The sequence below is a fragment of the Ictalurus punctatus genome, chromosome 9 (assembly GCF_001660625.3).
Source record: "Ictalurus punctatus breed USDA103 chromosome 9, Coco_2.0, whole genome shotgun sequence".
NCBI classification, from domain to species: domain Eukaryota; kingdom Metazoa; phylum Chordata; class Actinopteri; order Siluriformes; family Ictaluridae; genus Ictalurus; species Ictalurus punctatus.
Genome location: NC_030424.2, coordinates 24,437,955 through 24,456,082, shown reverse-complemented (window position 1 = coordinate 24,456,082; position 18,128 = coordinate 24,437,955). Strand labels below are relative to the sequence as shown.

General features: G+C 37.2%; 2 protein-coding genes across 2 annotated transcripts; both read left to right on the top strand.

Moving 5' to 3' along the window:
* The first annotated feature begins 3,719 nt into the window (after positions 1 to 3,719).
* Positions 3,720 to 10,794, top strand: LOC108269440 (G-protein coupled receptor family C group 6 member A). The gene is made up of 6 exons (XM_017475319.3): positions 3,720 to 4,047; positions 4,249 to 4,537; positions 5,575 to 6,306; positions 6,429 to 6,647; positions 6,724 to 6,841; positions 8,870 to 10,794. The coding sequence occupies exons 1-6, from the start codon at positions 3,842 to 3,844 to the stop codon at positions 9,976 to 9,978; spliced, it is 2,673 nt and encodes an 890-aa protein (XP_017330808.1). The 5' UTR covers positions 3,720 to 3,841; the 3' UTR covers positions 9,979 to 10,794.
* Positions 10,795 to 12,134: 1,340 nt separating this feature from the next.
* Positions 12,135 to 16,284, top strand: pcare1 (photoreceptor cilium actin regulator 1). The gene is made up of 2 exons (XM_017475490.3): positions 12,135 to 15,678; positions 16,005 to 16,284. The coding sequence occupies exons 1-2, from the start codon at positions 12,401 to 12,403 to the stop codon at positions 16,120 to 16,122; spliced, it is 3,396 nt and encodes a 1,131-aa protein (XP_017330979.1). The 5' UTR covers positions 12,135 to 12,400; the 3' UTR covers positions 16,123 to 16,284.
* The last annotated feature ends 1,844 nt before the right edge of the window (positions 16,285 to 18,128 follow it).

The following is an 18,128-nucleotide window of genomic DNA, read 5'->3' as shown; positions in this document are numbered from 1 at the left end:
AACAAAGGAGTACTAAATCTGGAATGGGATGTTCAAAAAAGCAGATACAGCTGAGGTCATATGATAACAATTTATCATAATAACAATCATAGCAATATTTTATGTGAACTTATGACCTCAACTATATCTAATGCATTAAATTTATTCATTTATCAGAGGTTCATGGTTTGCTTATATTGATTTTTGTCTTTGTCAACATACTTTATACAGTGGTCTAACTTATTTGCATTCCACTTTTCTTCCTGGCCACTATTTCCTATTCCCATTAATGCTCACAATTCCTGCTGATTGTCACCTGTTCCTTGTTTCCCATTTTACATATTCAGACACACTTTTCTATTGTTTTTAATGTACTCTCTCTGTTACCATGTTGTTTTAGTACAATTGAAAAACTGCAGGGCACAATCGCACACACATTCACACACTGGCAATTCCAAATTGTCCGTAATCAGCCTACACACATGTCTTTGGACTGTGGGAGGAAACCAGAGTACCTGGAGGTACGAAGCACAGTGAGAACATGAAAACTCGAACACTGAACCCTGGAGGTGTGAATTAAATACATCCACTTAAGTTGTGCATTTTGTTATGGGATAAATAGCTGTTCACTTACTTTATATCTTGTCAGACCCAGGTTTCACACTTGCTAAGCAAAACTTACAGGAATTTAAGCATAAAAATATTACACATCATACTGAGTTGATGTGTAATATTTATTTTATTACATTTACATTTATTCATACTATTCAGACCGGAATACCACTGAAATATGACATATAATTTAAATCCCGTAAACTACTACTTAAAGTTAACGCCCAATGGCAACCATTTCTTATCATTAACATTGTATTACATGCATTTTATTACACACAAAATACTGCATTCTTGATTGCCTAATCATTACACCCAGAACACTTTACATTCAGTAGCTATTACACCATTTACCATTCAACTTTCAATATCCTTCTAGACTCCTGAGGAGAGCTGATTTACAAATCCACCCTGTTTCAGTGTTCAAAGAATAAAAATATTCTTAATAGGTTTTGGTTTTATTTTGACCTTGGTCAGCTTCTTTGCCACTTGAAAGACATCCCTCTGTCTACTTTCAGTCACCTTTAAAGGACCGATAAGTCAAATATCATCCTGTGATTAGCATACAACTCCAGAGGTGGAAAGACAATGAGTAAAATGACTTTCCTTTGAGTGAAAAAAAATCCATCTTGGTTTGAACAGCTACCAGCTGCCATCCAAATGGACCATCTTTGACAGATAGGAGAAAGGAAACCATTGAAGTCAGTTGCTGAGTTACTTCTGCTGAAGCTGGTTTGTTGTTCTAAATAAAATTACTCAAGCGTAAGTTAATCGGAAAGCTCAAAAATTAGTTAACTGGAGTATACTTCACTAACCGGTTTGACCAGCCCACGCTGCATATTTGCTGCTGGCAGCTTTTAGACAAAGCTAGATTTTTAAGCAGGGCCGTTACTATACTTAGTTCTGGTTTATAATTATCTATAATTATAAAAATAATTGTAGAGTTACATGCTACTTTACATTTCCAGTAAAGAAACATTTACTTCACATCACTACATTTCTCAATAATCATATACTTCTAAAGTCATAAGTTACTTTTTAGCATCAGATTATCATATATGTCCAAATAAAAATGAGACCTAATTAAAATAATTGTAATCTACTGTATCTGCTGATATGTACACATTATCATGTATGTTTGTATTGTGATGACTAGTTATCATCATTAATCTAATTTTTATTGTCAGAGTTATCATGTTTGCTAACATTTAATAGATTAGTAATAAAGCTATTGTTTGTTAGCCTTAGCTAATGTGTTTCCATTTGACATCAATAACTAAAATCTGGTTTGAGACAGACATCCCTTTCTTTTCGGAATCTTTCTTTACTTGTAAGTAAATTTAAGAGTTTACAATTTTTTATTTTAGACTGAGTGAAAAATTTGAAGTGGTACATCAACATTTTACCAGACTATTTACTTAAGGCATTTGGGAAATTTTGGCCACTTCCTTACACCTCTATCATAACCATCTTTTGGTATGAACTTAGATAATCATCGTATGGCCTTGTCTTTCTCTCTCTCCAACACATACTGAGGCACACAATCTATTTTACATGAATGTATCTTCCTGTTTTATTTAGGTACTAGGTGGTTTTTAGGAGCATTTGATTACACTATAAAAATGACATCTTAGCAAATGGAAATCTTGAATATAGTCAAACTGATCTAGTCTTTTCTATTATAACATTTCTGTATACCAGATTTCTAGGCATTTTATTTATTTGTTTATGTATTTATTTATTTTTTTTTATTTTACAATTTTCAAACTTAGTGTGAAATTCTGTAGTCTTTTTTTATTGGAAGATCATTTTGGTAATCTTAAACTTATTAAAATTTATTTTTGGAAAGAAGCAAAATTATCTGGCAATACAATAAGAAAACTTAAAGCCTGAAATTAGTAAAAATGTCTAGAAATATGTTGAATAATCATATACACCGATCAGCCATAACATTAAAACCATCTGCCTAATATTGTGTAGGTCCCTTGTGCCATCAAAACAATTCTGACCCATCGAGGTATGGACTCCACAAGACCTCTTAAGGTGTGCTGTGGTATCTGGCACCAAGACGTTAACAGCAGATCCTTTAAGTCCTGTAAGTTGCAAGATGGGGCCTCTGTGGATCAGACTTTTTTGTCCGGCATATCCCACAGATGCTCGATCGGCTTGAGATATGCGGAATTTGGAGTGAACAAGTGAATAGCGTGAATTGATTGTCATGTTTCTCAAATCATTCCTGAACAATTTTTGCAGTGTAGCAGGGCACATTATCCTGCTGAAAGAGGCCACTGCCATTAAGGAATACTGTTGCCATGAAGGGGTGTACTTGGTCTGTAACAATGTTTCGGTAGGTGATAGGTGTCAAAGTAACATCCACATGAATGCCAGGACCCAAAGTTTCCAAGCAGAACCTTGCGCAGAGCATCACAATTCCTCCACTGGATTTGTCTTCTTCCCATAGTGCATCCTGGTGCCATCTCTTCCCCAGGTAAGCTATGCACATGCACACGGCCGTCCACATGTGATAAAGAAAACGTCTTTCATCAGATCAGGCCATCTTCTTCCTGGTCTGATGAAGGTGCCATTGTACTGATATAATCAGTGTTATTCACTTCACCTGTCAGTGGTTTTAATGTTACGGCTGATCTGTGTATTTGGTTTATTGTAACCATATAAGAGGACATACTAGATAAATTTAACTAAAGTCAATATATGTTCATTCCTAAGATTTTTTTTTTGCATAGTAGTCTCCATTTATGATTGTAAAAATGCTTTTTAATCAATACTTTTTCTCAAATTGTACTCAATTAACACATTGTGTTCATGATAATTAATTTACTATACTTACTACATAGTGAAACCAAGATTATGGTTAATATTAATTAACCCGGCTTTTCAAAAAAAAAAAAAGAAAGAAAGAAAAAAACACATTTATTTCTATAATTTCTCAGAAGTAAAATTATATCTATGTTTATATGTTTTTGTATTTTTGGTTCTTCTGCCCAGGCATTGCGACATACAAAACTGGTTTTTGTCAAGGAAGTATAATATGACATTCAATGTATTACAGCAAATGTGGCCTCTCCTTCTTTCTTTTCTATGCAACTGCAGGTGTTGTAAAGCACCTGATTTTTTTTTTTTTTTTTTGTCTCGGATAAAAACCAGAAGGCTGCCAGTTTTCACAACTAGTTCATTCTTGTTCTCTCCTCTAGTGCTAGTGTAAACCATAGCGCTGGATGTGATCTGAATCATGTGGTGTGACATGTTGCTGTGGATTTACACAGTGCTTTTATGCACTGTTTTATCATTTGGTTTTGGACATGCTTGCGACTATGACTTGTATAAATGTGGAGCCTGGGCTTTGGGAGACATACAGATAGGAATGCTCAGTTCCATTTTTCCTAAAGTGGAGAATCTATATTCACGAGGAGCTCCAGATATTTACAACTGCTCAGGGTAAATTTTTTATGTTGTCATTTGTACAGTGTGTTTTAATTTTTACATCTCTACTATATGTTTAATATTTTCTTTACTACTACAAATGACAAATATGGAAACATATTGTATAAATATGAAAAACGTTCTATTAAACGGTAAACTATTTTTTATGTGTTTATGTTATGTTTATCTAATTCCTTGACTTCTCTTTTCTTACAGATTTAATTCTGGATCATTTGTACGAATGCTTAATTTCATCTACACCATTGAAACAATTAATAACTCCAGCTTTCTGCCGGGTGTACGCCTTGGTTACCACATCTGTGACACTTGCTGTCATGCTTCAAAAGCCATACAAAGCACAGAGCACCTGCTGGCGTTAAACAACACTGAACCTGGCCGGTGTGGGCTCATTCAAACCCCCAGAGTAAAGGCTATCATTGGAGCACGGTACTCCGAGGTGTCGATCAGTGTGGCTCGACTTCTGAGTCTCTACATGGTGCCACAGGTGAGATATACAGTATAGTAATAAATAAAAAACAACAGAGTGTGCTGTTATAAACGATAATTAACAATTGGAAGGTGTGATCCTGATACCACCCTACAGATTTATTTTTTTTAATAGCAGTTTTTCATTCATCTTTTACCAAAGCAATTTGATTACAGTGATTACAATTTGTATTAATTAATGAATGATGTAACAATCGTTTACATTATAACAGCCGTATACACCCCCTCACCAGCCTCTTTTTTCCCTTAGTGAATTGAATAAGACAAAAAAATGGAGGTAATGTTATTGAGAATCCACAAAGCTTTATTTGCTTTATTAAAATTATTCAAAAACAATGAATTACAACATTGCCATGTCGGATAATGTATGACAAAATAAAAAAAAAAATTATTATTATTTAAATTTTTTTATATATTTTGCTTTTTTGTTTAGGGAAGAAATTCAGCCTAACTTCTTAACAATATTGTCATGTCAGTACAGAAATAACTAGTTATTGTTTTCCTTTGGTTTGTGAAATTATTGCAACCAATGTCTTTTTCAACCGATAAATGTTGCATGCAAATAAAGATCTTGCATTGCTTAGTATTACACTATCTTATGGGAAGCACATATATGGTGAGTTTATCAAATTAAAAAAGGGTAAGTAAAAATTAAATGAATTGCAGTATACATACATATTAGACACACTGTAATAGACATATTAGATCTATATCCAAATGCATGAATATGAAAAATAGCTATTAAAACCTAAATGTAAATTTAGATTTATTTTTATTCAGTCAGATTACAAGTGTTGAAATAAGCAGTTAAAGATTAAAGGTCTTGCTTAAAGATGTAACACTGAATCTATGAGTTTTGGTGAACTTAAATAATAATAAAAAAGACAAGCATAAAGCAGACCAGTTAATAGTCTGACTCAAGGGCCAAACATGGGCAGTTCAAGAAATAAGAATTGAGCTCAGAGCCCTTTTCTAACCAGCACTGAACCTGAACCACTAAGCTCCAACTACCTTTTTTTGTTTGTGTGTAAACAGATAAGCGGAAGTTCCTCTGCAGAAGCATTGAGTGACCGCCTGCGCTACCCTTCCTTCCTCCGCACCATACCCAGTGATATCCACCAGATGAAAGCCTTGGCCAAACTCATGTCGCACTTTGAGTGGGACTGGGTTGGTGTCATTCATGGGGATGATGATTATGGCAAAAATGCACTCCAAGGCTTCCTGGATAATGCAGAAAATGAGAATGTTTGCACTGCCTTTATAGAAACATTGCCTTACTACCTAGATTTTAAGGACATTGATAATATGATCCAAAAAGTGGTACAAACCATCCAAAACTCCACAGCAAACGTTGTGTTAATCATCTTAAGAGAAGAGCTTGTGCACAAACTCTTCACCGAGGTGATCAAACAGAATATATCACGCACTTGGATAGCCAGTGATGCCTGGTCAGTGTCGCGTAATATCGGTGACATGAATGGCATCAACAACATCGGGGATGTATTTGGTTTCAGTTTTATTACAGGCCCTAACCCTGGATTTAATGAGTATCTACAAAATCTCGCCATCACCCTGGGTACTGAGAATAAGTTCATAGAAGAATACCAAAAGTTAGGGAAAGACAAAGACTACTTAACAAAAGTGGTGGATATTAACCAGGTTTATGCTGACCGATTGGCTGTGCTATCAATTGCTCATTCCCTAAAGAAGATTTTAAAATGTAACCAGACTACCTGTCCAGGGAACAAAGATTTCCCCCCATATGAGGTAAGCTCTACATGGATAAATTTTATATGACTAATGTATGATTGGTATAATGTCCAGTCCAATCCAATTGTGTACAAATGAAATGATTTACATCGTGTAATGTTATTTATTTTATTTTTTAGCTTCTCAATGAACTGAAACAGGTCAACTTTACTCTGGACAATCAGACGTTCTACTTCAATACATCTGGAAACTTTGTCAATGGCTACGATTTGATGAACTGGGCACAAAATAAGTCTAGTGGACAAAGAGAGTTTGTTGTTGTTGGGGCATATAAACTGGAGCAAGAACAAATTTATATTGACAAATCTATCCCGTGGTATAATTCAAATTCGAATACGGTGAGTCTTCTACAGATACACAAATGTACATATGAATAAACAAAAAATCCTTATTTTATCTAATAATTTATTTCAGATACCAATTTCCATATGCTCTGATGCCTGCCCTCCTGGCAAGGCAAAAAAACTTTCAAAAAAATCCTGCTGTCATGAGTGCATAGACTGTTTGGAGGGCACTTACTCCAATGGCACGAGTGAGTATTACACTGTTCATTAATATGAGAGATAAATTCGTTAATGCACATTTATACAAAGGCCATGTCTACATGTGTAGTGATATTTTTGAACATTTAGATATTACGCCTCCACTTAAAAAAATAAAATAATAATAATAATAATAATAATAATAATAATAATAATAATAATAATAATAAATTCCCCCCCAAAAAAATATCTCAAAGGATATGAGCATGTTGACAGTTTGACATCAGCGTTTTCAAAAATATATGTTTTTGAAAAGTTTAATTTGCAGTGATGTAAAATACAGTCCCCTGTAAAAGTATTGAAACAGCAAGGCCATCCATCCATCTTCTACCACTTACTCCTTCTTCAGGGTCTCGGGGGAACCTGGAGCCAATCCCAGGGAGCATCGGGCACAAGGTGGGGTACACCCTGGACAGGGTGCCATCCATCGCAGGGCACAATCACACACCCATTCATACACTACGGACACTTTAGACACGCCAATCAACCTACCATACACGTCTTTTGACTGGGGGAGGAAACAGGAGCACCCGAAGGAAACCCCCACAGCATGGGGAGAACATGCAAACTCCACACCCAGCGGGAATTGAACCCCAGACCCTGGAAGCATGAGGCAAACATGCTAACCACTAAGCCACTGTGTGCCCCCAACAGCAAGGCCAATTAATTTTTTTTTGTCTATACATAGAAGACATTTGGGTTTGAGATCAAAAGATGAACATGAGACGATAGATCTGGATTTCAAAAGTATAGGAACAAATTAAAGTAAATAACACTTAATATTGCTTAATTGCTTGGAATAAATGTATCAAGCCGTTGACCCACTGATATCATCAAACTGCTGCATTTTTCTTTGTGTTGCTTTTCCAGGCTTGTACTGCAGCTTCTTTCTGGTTGTGTTTTTTTTGAGGGGATTTAACATTTCAGTCTCGTCTTCAGAAGGTGAAATGCATGCTTAATTGGGTTAAGGTTTGTTGATTGACTTGGCCAGTCTAAAACCTTCTACTTTTCCCCCCAAATGAAGTCCTTTATTGTGTTGGCAGTGCCTTTGGGGTCATTGTCTTGCTGCATGATTATGTTCCTCCCAATTTGATTGGCTGCATTTCTCTGTAAATGGTAAGACAGATTGTTTCTATAGACTTCTGAATCCATTCTGCTGCTACTATCATGAGTTACATTATCAATAAAGATTAGTGAGCTTGTTCCAGAAGCAGCCATGCAAGTCCAGGTCATGACACTATCTCTACCATGCTTGACTGATAAGCTTATATGTTTTGAATCATGAGCAGATACATTCTTTATCCACACTTTGGCCTTTACATCACTTTGGTAGAGGTTAATCTTGATTCCAGAACTTTTGTGGCTAGTCTATGTAATTCTTTGCGAATTGCAATCTGGCCTTCTGATTCTTACTGCTGATGAGTGGTTTGCATCTTGTGGTATGGCCTCTATATTTTTGCACTCAAAGTGCATTTGACTTCTTCAAATTGTGGATTGCAATACCTTCACCCCCGCTCTTTGAAGGTTGTTGGTGATGTCACAGACTGTTTTTGGGTTTTTCTTCACAGCTCTTTCTGTTATCAACTGCTGTTGTTTTCCTTGGCTGACCAATTCCATGTCTGGTTGTTAGTACACCCGTAGTTTCTGTTCTGTTCACATGTTCCAGTATATTTTTGAGCACTTGAAAAAATGGGTGGGTTCAAACAAAAGGGGTCATGTTCTAAGTTTTTTGACACATCTAGATATAAATATGAGGAAATGAACTGATCTATCGTCTAATTTTGATCTTTTGATCTCAAACCTAAATGTCTTCAACAAAAATTTTATTGGCCTTGCTGTTCCAATACTTTTAGAGGGGACTGTACATTTTTCCTATGGATGGAGATGCAGATAAACTTTAAACCTAAATCTAAAGAAATATATTTTTTTAAATGTCTCTATATGTGTGGATGGGGTCAAAGAGTTGTGTACCAAAATATAATTTACTGTGAGTTAATAAATTCTTAAATGTATTGCAGACCATCAGAACTGTCTCCCGTGCCAAAATGGGACATGGTCACTAAAAGGTTGGACACACTGTACAACAAGGAAAGAAGTCTATTGGATGTGGGATGGGCCACGAGCTATAATTTTTCTAGTGTTTGCCATGGCAGGATTTCTCCTCTTGTTTATGAACCTGATTATCTACTTGGTGTTTCGTAAGAGTCCTGTCATCAAACAGGCTGGAGGCTACATTTATCTTCTCATTATGGTAGGGTTAGCACTTAGCTACACCAGTGTTATAATCTTCATTGGTAAACCCAATGTTCATAAGTGTAGGGCACGCCAGGTCCTATATGGCTTAGGCTTCTCACTTATTGTTTCATGTATCCTGGTAAAAGCCCTGCGCACATTTGTAGCATTCCTTCCTAGATACCGCCAACACAATTTCAAGAAATTCTACAAGCCTCCTGTTATTATTGGCTCCGGCACCTTCATTCAAGTTCTCATTTGCATCTTTTGGCTAGTTTTTGATTCTCCTTCTGTGGAGGCTCTGACATCTAATGACAGCATGGAGATCACTATACAGTGTATAGAAGGTTCTGGCATGGGATTTGGCTTTATGCTTTGTTACATTGCCCTGCTCGCACTCATCTGCTTTATTCTGGCGTTTAAAGGGAGAAAAGCTCCTCAACGCTTCAATGAAACTGGACACATTATACTCAGCATGCTGATATACCTGTTTGTATGGGTGTGTTTTACTCCGATATATGTTGCAAGGAAGGTAGAGCGCTACTCAATTCAGGCTGCGGCTGTCTTGGTTTCATCATATGGAATTATCTTCTGTCACTTTGCCCCCAAGTGGTACATGGCCCTTTGCAAAAAGAAGGATGAGGTCACTATGGAGGCCTATATTGCACAAGCATGCAATTCCAGACCATCAATTGCCTCCATTCTTACTACTTCTTCAGGGGTCGAGTCGCTAAATTCAGAAACTGGACTCCACTTCTCAGCTTCACAGATAAGCATGAACTCAAATGATACTGGGAATGACTACACAATTAGCACTGCATGCGCTTTACATGCAAATAAATTCAGTAGCTCTCAGCAGATCATACGGAAAAGGTTCCACAGGAGGTCTATTTAGAAGACTTCTACATGAATCTCTGAATCTCTCCATGTAGAAGTATTATTATTATTATTAATGGCATTTAACTTTACATTACATAAGTATTCTTCATCTATCTAATATTTACATATAGCTCTATGTTTTTAACATGGACAGCACTGTTGTAAATTATGCACCGAGTAACAACATATTTGCCACTATTGACAAAATTTTAAAATGGTCTGTATTTCTTTTTGAAATTGTCCTTTTAGTTCATGTCCTCTTTTGGAAGAAATGTCCATTGAGCTGATTGTGTTATTTATTGATCAATATGTTTTATGTAAATGTTATGAAGACTTTTCCTTGATTTTATGTGATTTGTACATATAATTAATTAAAAAAAATGTCATGTGAAAGTGTTTGGGTAGTGAATATGCATTATAAAATATAAGCTTTATGTATGTGTGTATCTACAGTCCCCTCCAAAAGTATCGGAACAGCAAGGCCAATTCTATTGTTTTCGCTATACATGGAAGACATTTGGATTTGAGATAAAAAGATGAAAACGAGATGACAGATCAGAATTTCAGCTTTCCTTTCCTCATATTTACATCTCGGTTTGTTAAACAACTTAGAACATGGCACTTTTTTTTTAAACCCATACATTTTATCAAGTGATCAAATATATTAGGACACATGACTGATAGGTGTTGCTTGCTGCCCAGGAAAATGGTATCTTGTTTAACATGTGCAATACATTCCATATTTAGGTTGTATATCATCATGCACTCCATTATAACCTCAAAACATGTAGAAAATGAGAGCATGCTAATATTAAATGGTCTGCACTTATATAGTGCTTTTTTCCAAAGCAATTTACACTGTGTCTCATTCACCCAGTCACACACCAATGGTAGCAGAGCTGCCATGCAAGGTACTAACTTGCCATCGGGAGCAACTTGGGGTTCAGTATCTTGCCCAAGGACACTTCAGCACATGGAGTCACATGGGCTGGGAATTGAACTGCCAACCCTACGATTAGTGGACAGCCCGCTCTACCACCTGAGCCACAGCCATCCATATTAAGAGCCCTGACAGACTGTATTGTGAATTTACAGGTGCTGCCTTGGTAGCTTCTTTATACGTTATTATTAGTAAGTAATTAAACTCAGGCAGTCTGTATGATTATTGTGGACAGAAAAGCTTGATTTTGCTGTGGCTTTTGTGCTTGTTTTTTTTTTTTTCATTTCAGAAAACTAGCTGAATACATGTACACACACACACACACACACACACATATATATATATATATATATATATATATATATATATATATATATATATATATATATATATATATATATATATATATATATATATATATATATATATATGTATAAGCCACTAATTTGGCAGGCATTCATATATATATATATATATATATATATATATATATATATATATATATATATATATATATATATATATATATATATATATATATATATATATATATATATATATATATATATATATATATATATATATATATATATATGAATGCCTGCCAAATTAGTGCTTGATCTAGTGCTTCTGATCTATTTGTTCTCTCAGTACTTTGTCCCTGTGCTTCAATGTTGTGAGAGAAAGAGATTACATTAATACCCTGTTGCCATGCTTACCTTCATCTCCTGCATCTTAACGCCCTCTGTGTATGTATGCACAAGATATACTGTAAATGCACAATGAAAGAGGAAGCAAAAGTGAATACATTGTCTTCCTTTAATCTGTGCGGCTGCCAACAGCTTCAGTTTCTTTCCCACAGCTCTCATTGCAAGTTTGACAGCAGTATTCAGGTTGGCTGAGTAGAGTGAGACAAGCTGTAATAGCTGTGTTAGTGTGTTAATTTTGCAGTGAAGTTTAACAGGCATGGGAGGAAAAAAATATTTAAATATGACCTCAAAATAGTTAGGATATCCAATGGTTTCATGCAGTACAATAGAAATGTTCTGGCTGGGCTATAAAAAGCCACCTGAAAAAAAGTCCAGATTATCTTAATGAGCTTAACGACTTGCAAGTGTGCGAGTTTCATTTGCCTGAACATGACATATGCGTACACTGAGGACTACAATCAAATCCTCTCTAATCCCTTCATTTGCTTGTCCTTCACAAGGTGCACAATAAGTCTACCTTTTTGAAGCTGATTGAAACTGTCCTGCCAGTAATATTCCTAAAAAAATATTGTAATGGTAGAATGTATTTTTCTTTTTTATTTCCAAGGACACATACAGACTGTCAAATGCAAATGTGCACTCAATGGTTGACCATCTGACAATGACAAGTGCAGCTGTTGGGTAAGGATCTAAACCTTCCTTATTTCAGATGGAGCATTTTGCCTTTTTATATGCCTGGATTTACAGATTTGGATTTACAGATTTCTAAAAACTGAGAAAGCTTTGAGATGGGCTGTTCCCCATCAAGAGGAAATAACTTCAATGGAGCACAGGGACCATTCAGCAAAGGGAAAACATTGTTGCCAGGGACGAAGGGAACCGCAGAGGACGGACAATCTGATGATGGAGGAAGCTCTGGTAGTGGGGAGACAGATGGAGAAGCTTGTGAAAAGAGGACTATAGGAGAAAAGAGGTTAGACAGTGATACAATTTCTGTTCCTTTAGTCAAAAAACACCCTGTAGGTGAACCAGGAGCAGCAACGATTACTTCAGAAAGATTGAACACACAAGAGATTACAATAAATTTATCATCCCAAAGAAAAGAGAAACACACAGAAAAGGAAGATGAAAATAAATATGAGAAAAGGAGTGCGAGGAAAACAAAGAATCAGAAAAATGCAAAGCCAAGCAAAAAGAAAGATAAGGGGAGAAAATCTGCAACTGAGAAGAAGGTGGACTTTCCAGAGCAACTTGTGAAAGCCCATCAAGCAGCATATGGATATCTTAATCCCAGTATTGACAAATATGAATTGCTTTTGGGCTTATTAGATCATGCAGCACAGACTCACATTTCTTTGCAGCCCATGGTTGCTTTCATGGCTCTGCGGTATGACGAGGTCAACCAAGTGTTAGAAGAAATTGTTGAAGAAGGAGAGAAGCTTTTAAAAGCCCATGGGGGACATTTGGCTTGGCCATCCAATAAAAAAAATCGTTCTTCATCCGGCAAACCCAGTAACACCGAACCCCCACCTGACTTACTTCAACAGCTACTTCAGTATACCGTCCAGAGGATGTGTCTTGTGGGACAATCAGTGAAGGGGATTGGAGACAAAGCCCTTGAGGATGCAGTGGATTATTTTTCATCCATCTCTGAAATCCTAGAAAAAAAACTGAATGCAAAGCATGCAGCTGAGGCTAGGCTAATGCAGCTGCTAACTAGAATTGAAGTTGCATCATTACAACCTGGACCTGAGGACTCTACATTGCTTAGTGAAGACAGTGGCATTGGTGTAGAAAGTGAGTCACTGGCTGGATCAGACAGACAGCGCCACCGTAGAGAGAGCTGTGAATCAACTGAATCCAGTCACACAGTTATTTACAGTCCTGGACACTCTACCCCCATCCACCAAGGCTCCTCAAAACGTCAGCTTAATCAAAAAATCAACTACAGTAGCTCTGTAACCTCCATCGACTCCACTTGTACCTATACAGGTAAAATATTCAGAGATACAGAGTCTTTGCTTGGTTCTGCCTCCTTGGATGATGGTGATGGAGAAAAAGAGGACAATAGTGAGGGCAATGAGGAAGAACATTGTGAGGTTAAAATGAGGATGCGATCAAGCTCTTCTCCACCTGACCCTGGCCATCAAACACGATGCATGCCTACAAAGTGGATAGAAAAACCACAAAATGTAGAAATTACATTAAAAATGAAGGATGCCATTAGTGAACGGATTAATTTTGTTTCCTCTCAGCACGCTGGAGACATTATAAAGCCTGGAATCTCAAAGACCAATGACCAGCAGTGGATGGAAGAGGGGGAAAAAAGTCCCAAAAGACCACAATCAGCTACTCATCAAGCACCTAAGAAAAAAACAGTTACAAAACAGCATCGTTCAAGATCAGCAGAGTCTCTTCGCAGTAAAGCAGATGATCCCACACTTCTTGAACTGGAAAGAGCGCAAAAAGAGTTGAGTAAGAGGTTGGAAAAAATGGGAACAGTCAGAACTGGACAAAATGTAAAAAAAGAGATTTCAAAGCAAAGAAAGCAAACACTGTCTGGTCAACGACAGCCTTTAAATGCATCTGCATCAAATAGTCATCAAAAGGTACTCAGTGAAAGGATAGTTACAGGAAATCAGGAGGAAGAAAAGGATAAAAAGAAGATCTTTAAAACTGCCAAAGGACCCATGAAGGCAACATCCCATCGAAGTCCACCATCATCACCCCAACAACTCTTAGCAATGTGCCCCAGAGGAAATTCTGTCAAAAAACTGATTGACACCTTCAGTCAGGGAATGGAGGAAAGTAAACAGTTTCATGAAAGTTCAAAAGGTCTTGGACCTCTTAAAGGGGTTAGGAAGTATGGGATTCTGGTCATCCCAGGTTTGGGAAATGAAGATACATTTTCATGCATTAAAAATGACAACAAGAATAATCAAAGGGACTCTACAACCTTGGAGAATCAAGATGATATTGACTTGGACAAACTACCGCCACCTCCTCTAGAGGTCCTCATGGATAATTCTTTTGAAAATGTAGAAATGAGCAAAACAGATGAAAAATTTAACAGAAGGGGACGGTCTACCCTGCCAAAGACAACCAGCATGTCTCAAAAGCTCCGTACCTCCACACAATCTGTTACAGTACTACCTAGCAAGGGAAGTGTGAGAAAGAGTTCTCACAGCATATTGCCTGCACAAAATATTGCCTCGCACCCCAGTGGGGTGGCTAAGAACAGCCAAGTTACTTCCACACCTAATGCAGATCTGAGGAATGAGGAAGCTGCCTCGCTTTACAAACAGGCTCGGAAAATTATCCACTTGCGGTATTCATCTGATTCTCCCACAGAGAAACCTTCTGCTGACAATGACAGCATTCAACAGCTCACTCAAAGCGGTACTGAAAGAAATCAGAGGGAAAAAAAGATCCCTGAACCACTGCCTTCTAGTGCAACAGCTGGAAATCAATCACCTGGCACTCCAGCTAAATCCAGGACCCGCATGTTACCTTCTACACCTGTTGTACACAGGAGATTACCCAGTCCTCCTGTGTTTAAAAAACAGCCCATTTCTTCTAGCTCATCCAGTCCATTAATATTTCGCAAACTTCCTACCCCACTACCAGCCAACCAACATACACTACCTACTACCCCCACTTCTCGAGATGCCATGCCAAGTGGCATTTCTACCTACGCTTTTAAGGCACCATCTCCCCCTGCCTCACCAAAAGTGCAGCGATGGTCTCGAGATAACAATCGTGAGGACGCTGCTTCAAGAGTATTTAGCAATGCTCAGTCAGTTTTTTGTCCAGCGTCACCATCTTTGTTTGAGGCACAACCATTTCTGGTACCTAAACCCCCACAGTCATGGACCTCCTCTGGAAGTAGTATACTACCTCGCCCATGGGGTGAGTGTGGTAGGCTGCCTGTGTCTATCCGAGGGCCACAGTCTTTCATTCGGCGTAGTCAGTCTGACAGAAGACCCAGTCTCAGCCTTACACCTAGGGCATCAGTAGTATCTATTGCACAGTCCTGTGGAAGTGAACCAACTATCAGTACCCAAGGGTGAGTTCATCATGTTTAAGTATTATATTAAATTACAGATCAGAGCTTTATTGTCGTATCCACATTTGTATGTATTTGCATTTGTATCCAAGTGGTTGTTAACCAGCCTCCACCAAGATAAAAAACCATTTAAACTATTAAATGAGCAAATAAAAATAAACAATTCATTAACCAAGATAAATTTTAGGTTTATTGGAACAAGGTACAAAGTAAGTGCTAATCCCTTACAAATAATAACCTATCTTGGTGAGCCATTGCTGGATCTCTTGGCCCCATTCTGTAATCTAGATCCATGTTAATATCCATGCTTTGCTTCTCTGCTGTAGGCTGGAAGATGGTCCAATCAGAGACACCTGGAACAAGCAGCCGGAGCTCAGAGGAGCTAATCGTTCTTCCTCGCACCCAGACCTGTGCATTGTGGGTCAGGCCTTACAATGTGAATGAGAGACCTGAAGAAGAGACAAGTAGGATTATGGATTAGCAAACATAAATGGGATTAGGTTTTCCAACAGAATGGGGAGGCTTATTGCTAAGAATCCTTTTTTTTATTTTATCTGACTGCCTTTATTATTTATATGTATATTTTAAATAAAATTACATATTCATGAAAACTTTACAGTTAGTGTATGGACATTTTCTTGACTACTTTCAAAGTAGGGGGGGGGGGGGGGGGGGGCATAACAACTTGTAAAGCATTCTGTAAATGAGCAGCAACTATTAAGAGGTGAATGAGGGAAGGACCATTAGCAGAAGCAGTGTGGGTAGCTTTTCCCGGAGGAAACTGTCAATGATCATGATTAATAGTGTGCCATAAGTCTCTGCATATGCATGTGTGCCTTGATGCATTTGTTGTTAAATATGTAAGTTGAACCCTTAAATACAATTTTGTGTGGGAAAGCAGCACTCATATCTAAAATGGTAAATGGCACACTTATATAGTGCTTTTATCTAAAGCGCTTTACAGTGTGTCTCATTCACTCATACACACACACACTCACACACACACCGGTGGTAGCAGAGCTGCCATGCAAGGCGCTAACTTGCCATCGGGAGCAACTTGGGGTTCAGTGTCTTGCCCAAGGACACTTCGGCATGTAGAGTCATGTGGGCAGGGAATCGAACCACCAACCATACGATTAGTGGACAGCCTGCTCTACCACCTGAACCACAGCTGCATTATATTTAACATTATATAACTATATAACATTATATAACTTATATTATATTATATAGTATATAACAGTTTTTTTATACAATTACACAATAAAATAAAACAACGATTCTTATGATTTGATATGTTTGTCAGAATTAATGTGGTTCATAGGTACCTGTACACTGTACTTTATCACAGGTTGAGGTCAGGGTTCTGGAGGCCACTCAAGTTCTTCCACACCAACCTTAAGAAACCTAGTCTTCATGGAGCTCACTTTGTGCTAAAGGGAACTGTTATGCTGGAACATGTTTTGCGCCCCTTAGTTTCAATGATATGCTTCAATGCTGCAACATACAAAGGCATTCCAAGCAATTGTGTGCTTCTAATGGCAACAGTTTGAAGACGGCCCGCATATGGGTGTGAGTTTGTGGCCAGGTGTCCACATTTGGCTATATAATGTATATACAGAGATTTTGTTTAACCTTTTGAAGAGACACATAGTTATCTATGAAGTTTGTTGTTCAACGTCACATAACATTGAAAGAAATGTAAATAACCAGTTTCATCCGCAGTGCATACACTAGATATGATTCACATGTTTTGATGGTGGGGAATTTCTTATGACTCATCATAACTAATGCAACTCTGTAAAAAAAAAATTACTGTTTCACAATTTTTATACTTAATGCAGACAGTGATTTTTGTCTTTGTGAAAATATTTATACTGTGGTCTAACTTGTTTGCATTCCACATCTTCATGGACACTATTTACTATTCCCATTAACGTTCACACTTCCTGCTGATTGTCACCTGTTCCTTGTTTTCCATTTTACATATTTGGACACACTTTTCTAATGTTTTTAATGTACGATACTCTGTTATATTGTTTTAATGCCATTGAAAAATAAATATATAACATCCATGACTGACAATAAATTAATAACAGTTTGGGAAAAGAAGTAATAGATTCTGATATTAAAAGAGTAAAATAAATGTTGTTTTTTTTGGGTTTTTTTTTTTCATAATCACATCAGAGTCAAAATAGGCAAAATAAAGCTAAACTCACAGTCATGCAAGCCTTTTGAAGAGCAGGGGGAAGACAAACAGCATAAACAAGGAAATTTAAGTCATTTGGTTCCGGCTGTTTGATAAATCTCAGGTTTGTCTACATTAAAACGTGTTTCTCTAGTATTCTCTTCATATTTCCTTGAGTGCAGCTTGCTCAGGTTTTGAACCTGGCATAATTTTGATTATGGATTTCTCTGAGTTTACCTAGTGTTTTAACCACTGCTGTGTG

What these genes read in the sequence shown, in the direction of transcription:
- LOC108269440 (XM_017475319.3), top strand. Translation starts at nt 3,842, where the DNA reads ATGTGGTGTGACATGTTGCTGTGGATTTACACAGTGCTTTTATGCACT. An exon ending in GATATTTACAACTGCTCAGG is followed by an intron (nt 4,048 to 4,248) that starts GTAAATTTTTTA and finishes CTTTTCTTACAG; the next exon opens with ATTTAATTCTGGATCATTTG. An exon ending in GTCTCTACATGGTGCCACAG is followed by an intron (nt 4,538 to 5,574) that starts GTGAGATATACA and finishes GTGTGTAAACAG; the next exon opens with ATAAGCGGAAGTTCCTCTGC.
- pcare1 (XM_017475490.3), top strand. Translation starts at nt 12,401, where the DNA reads ATGGGCTGTTCCCCATCAAGAGGAAATAACTTCAATGGAGCACAGGGA. An exon ending in CCAACTATCAGTACCCAAGG is followed by an intron (nt 15,679 to 16,004) that starts GTGAGTTCATCA and finishes TCTCTGCTGTAG; the next exon opens with GCTGGAAGATGGTCCAATCA.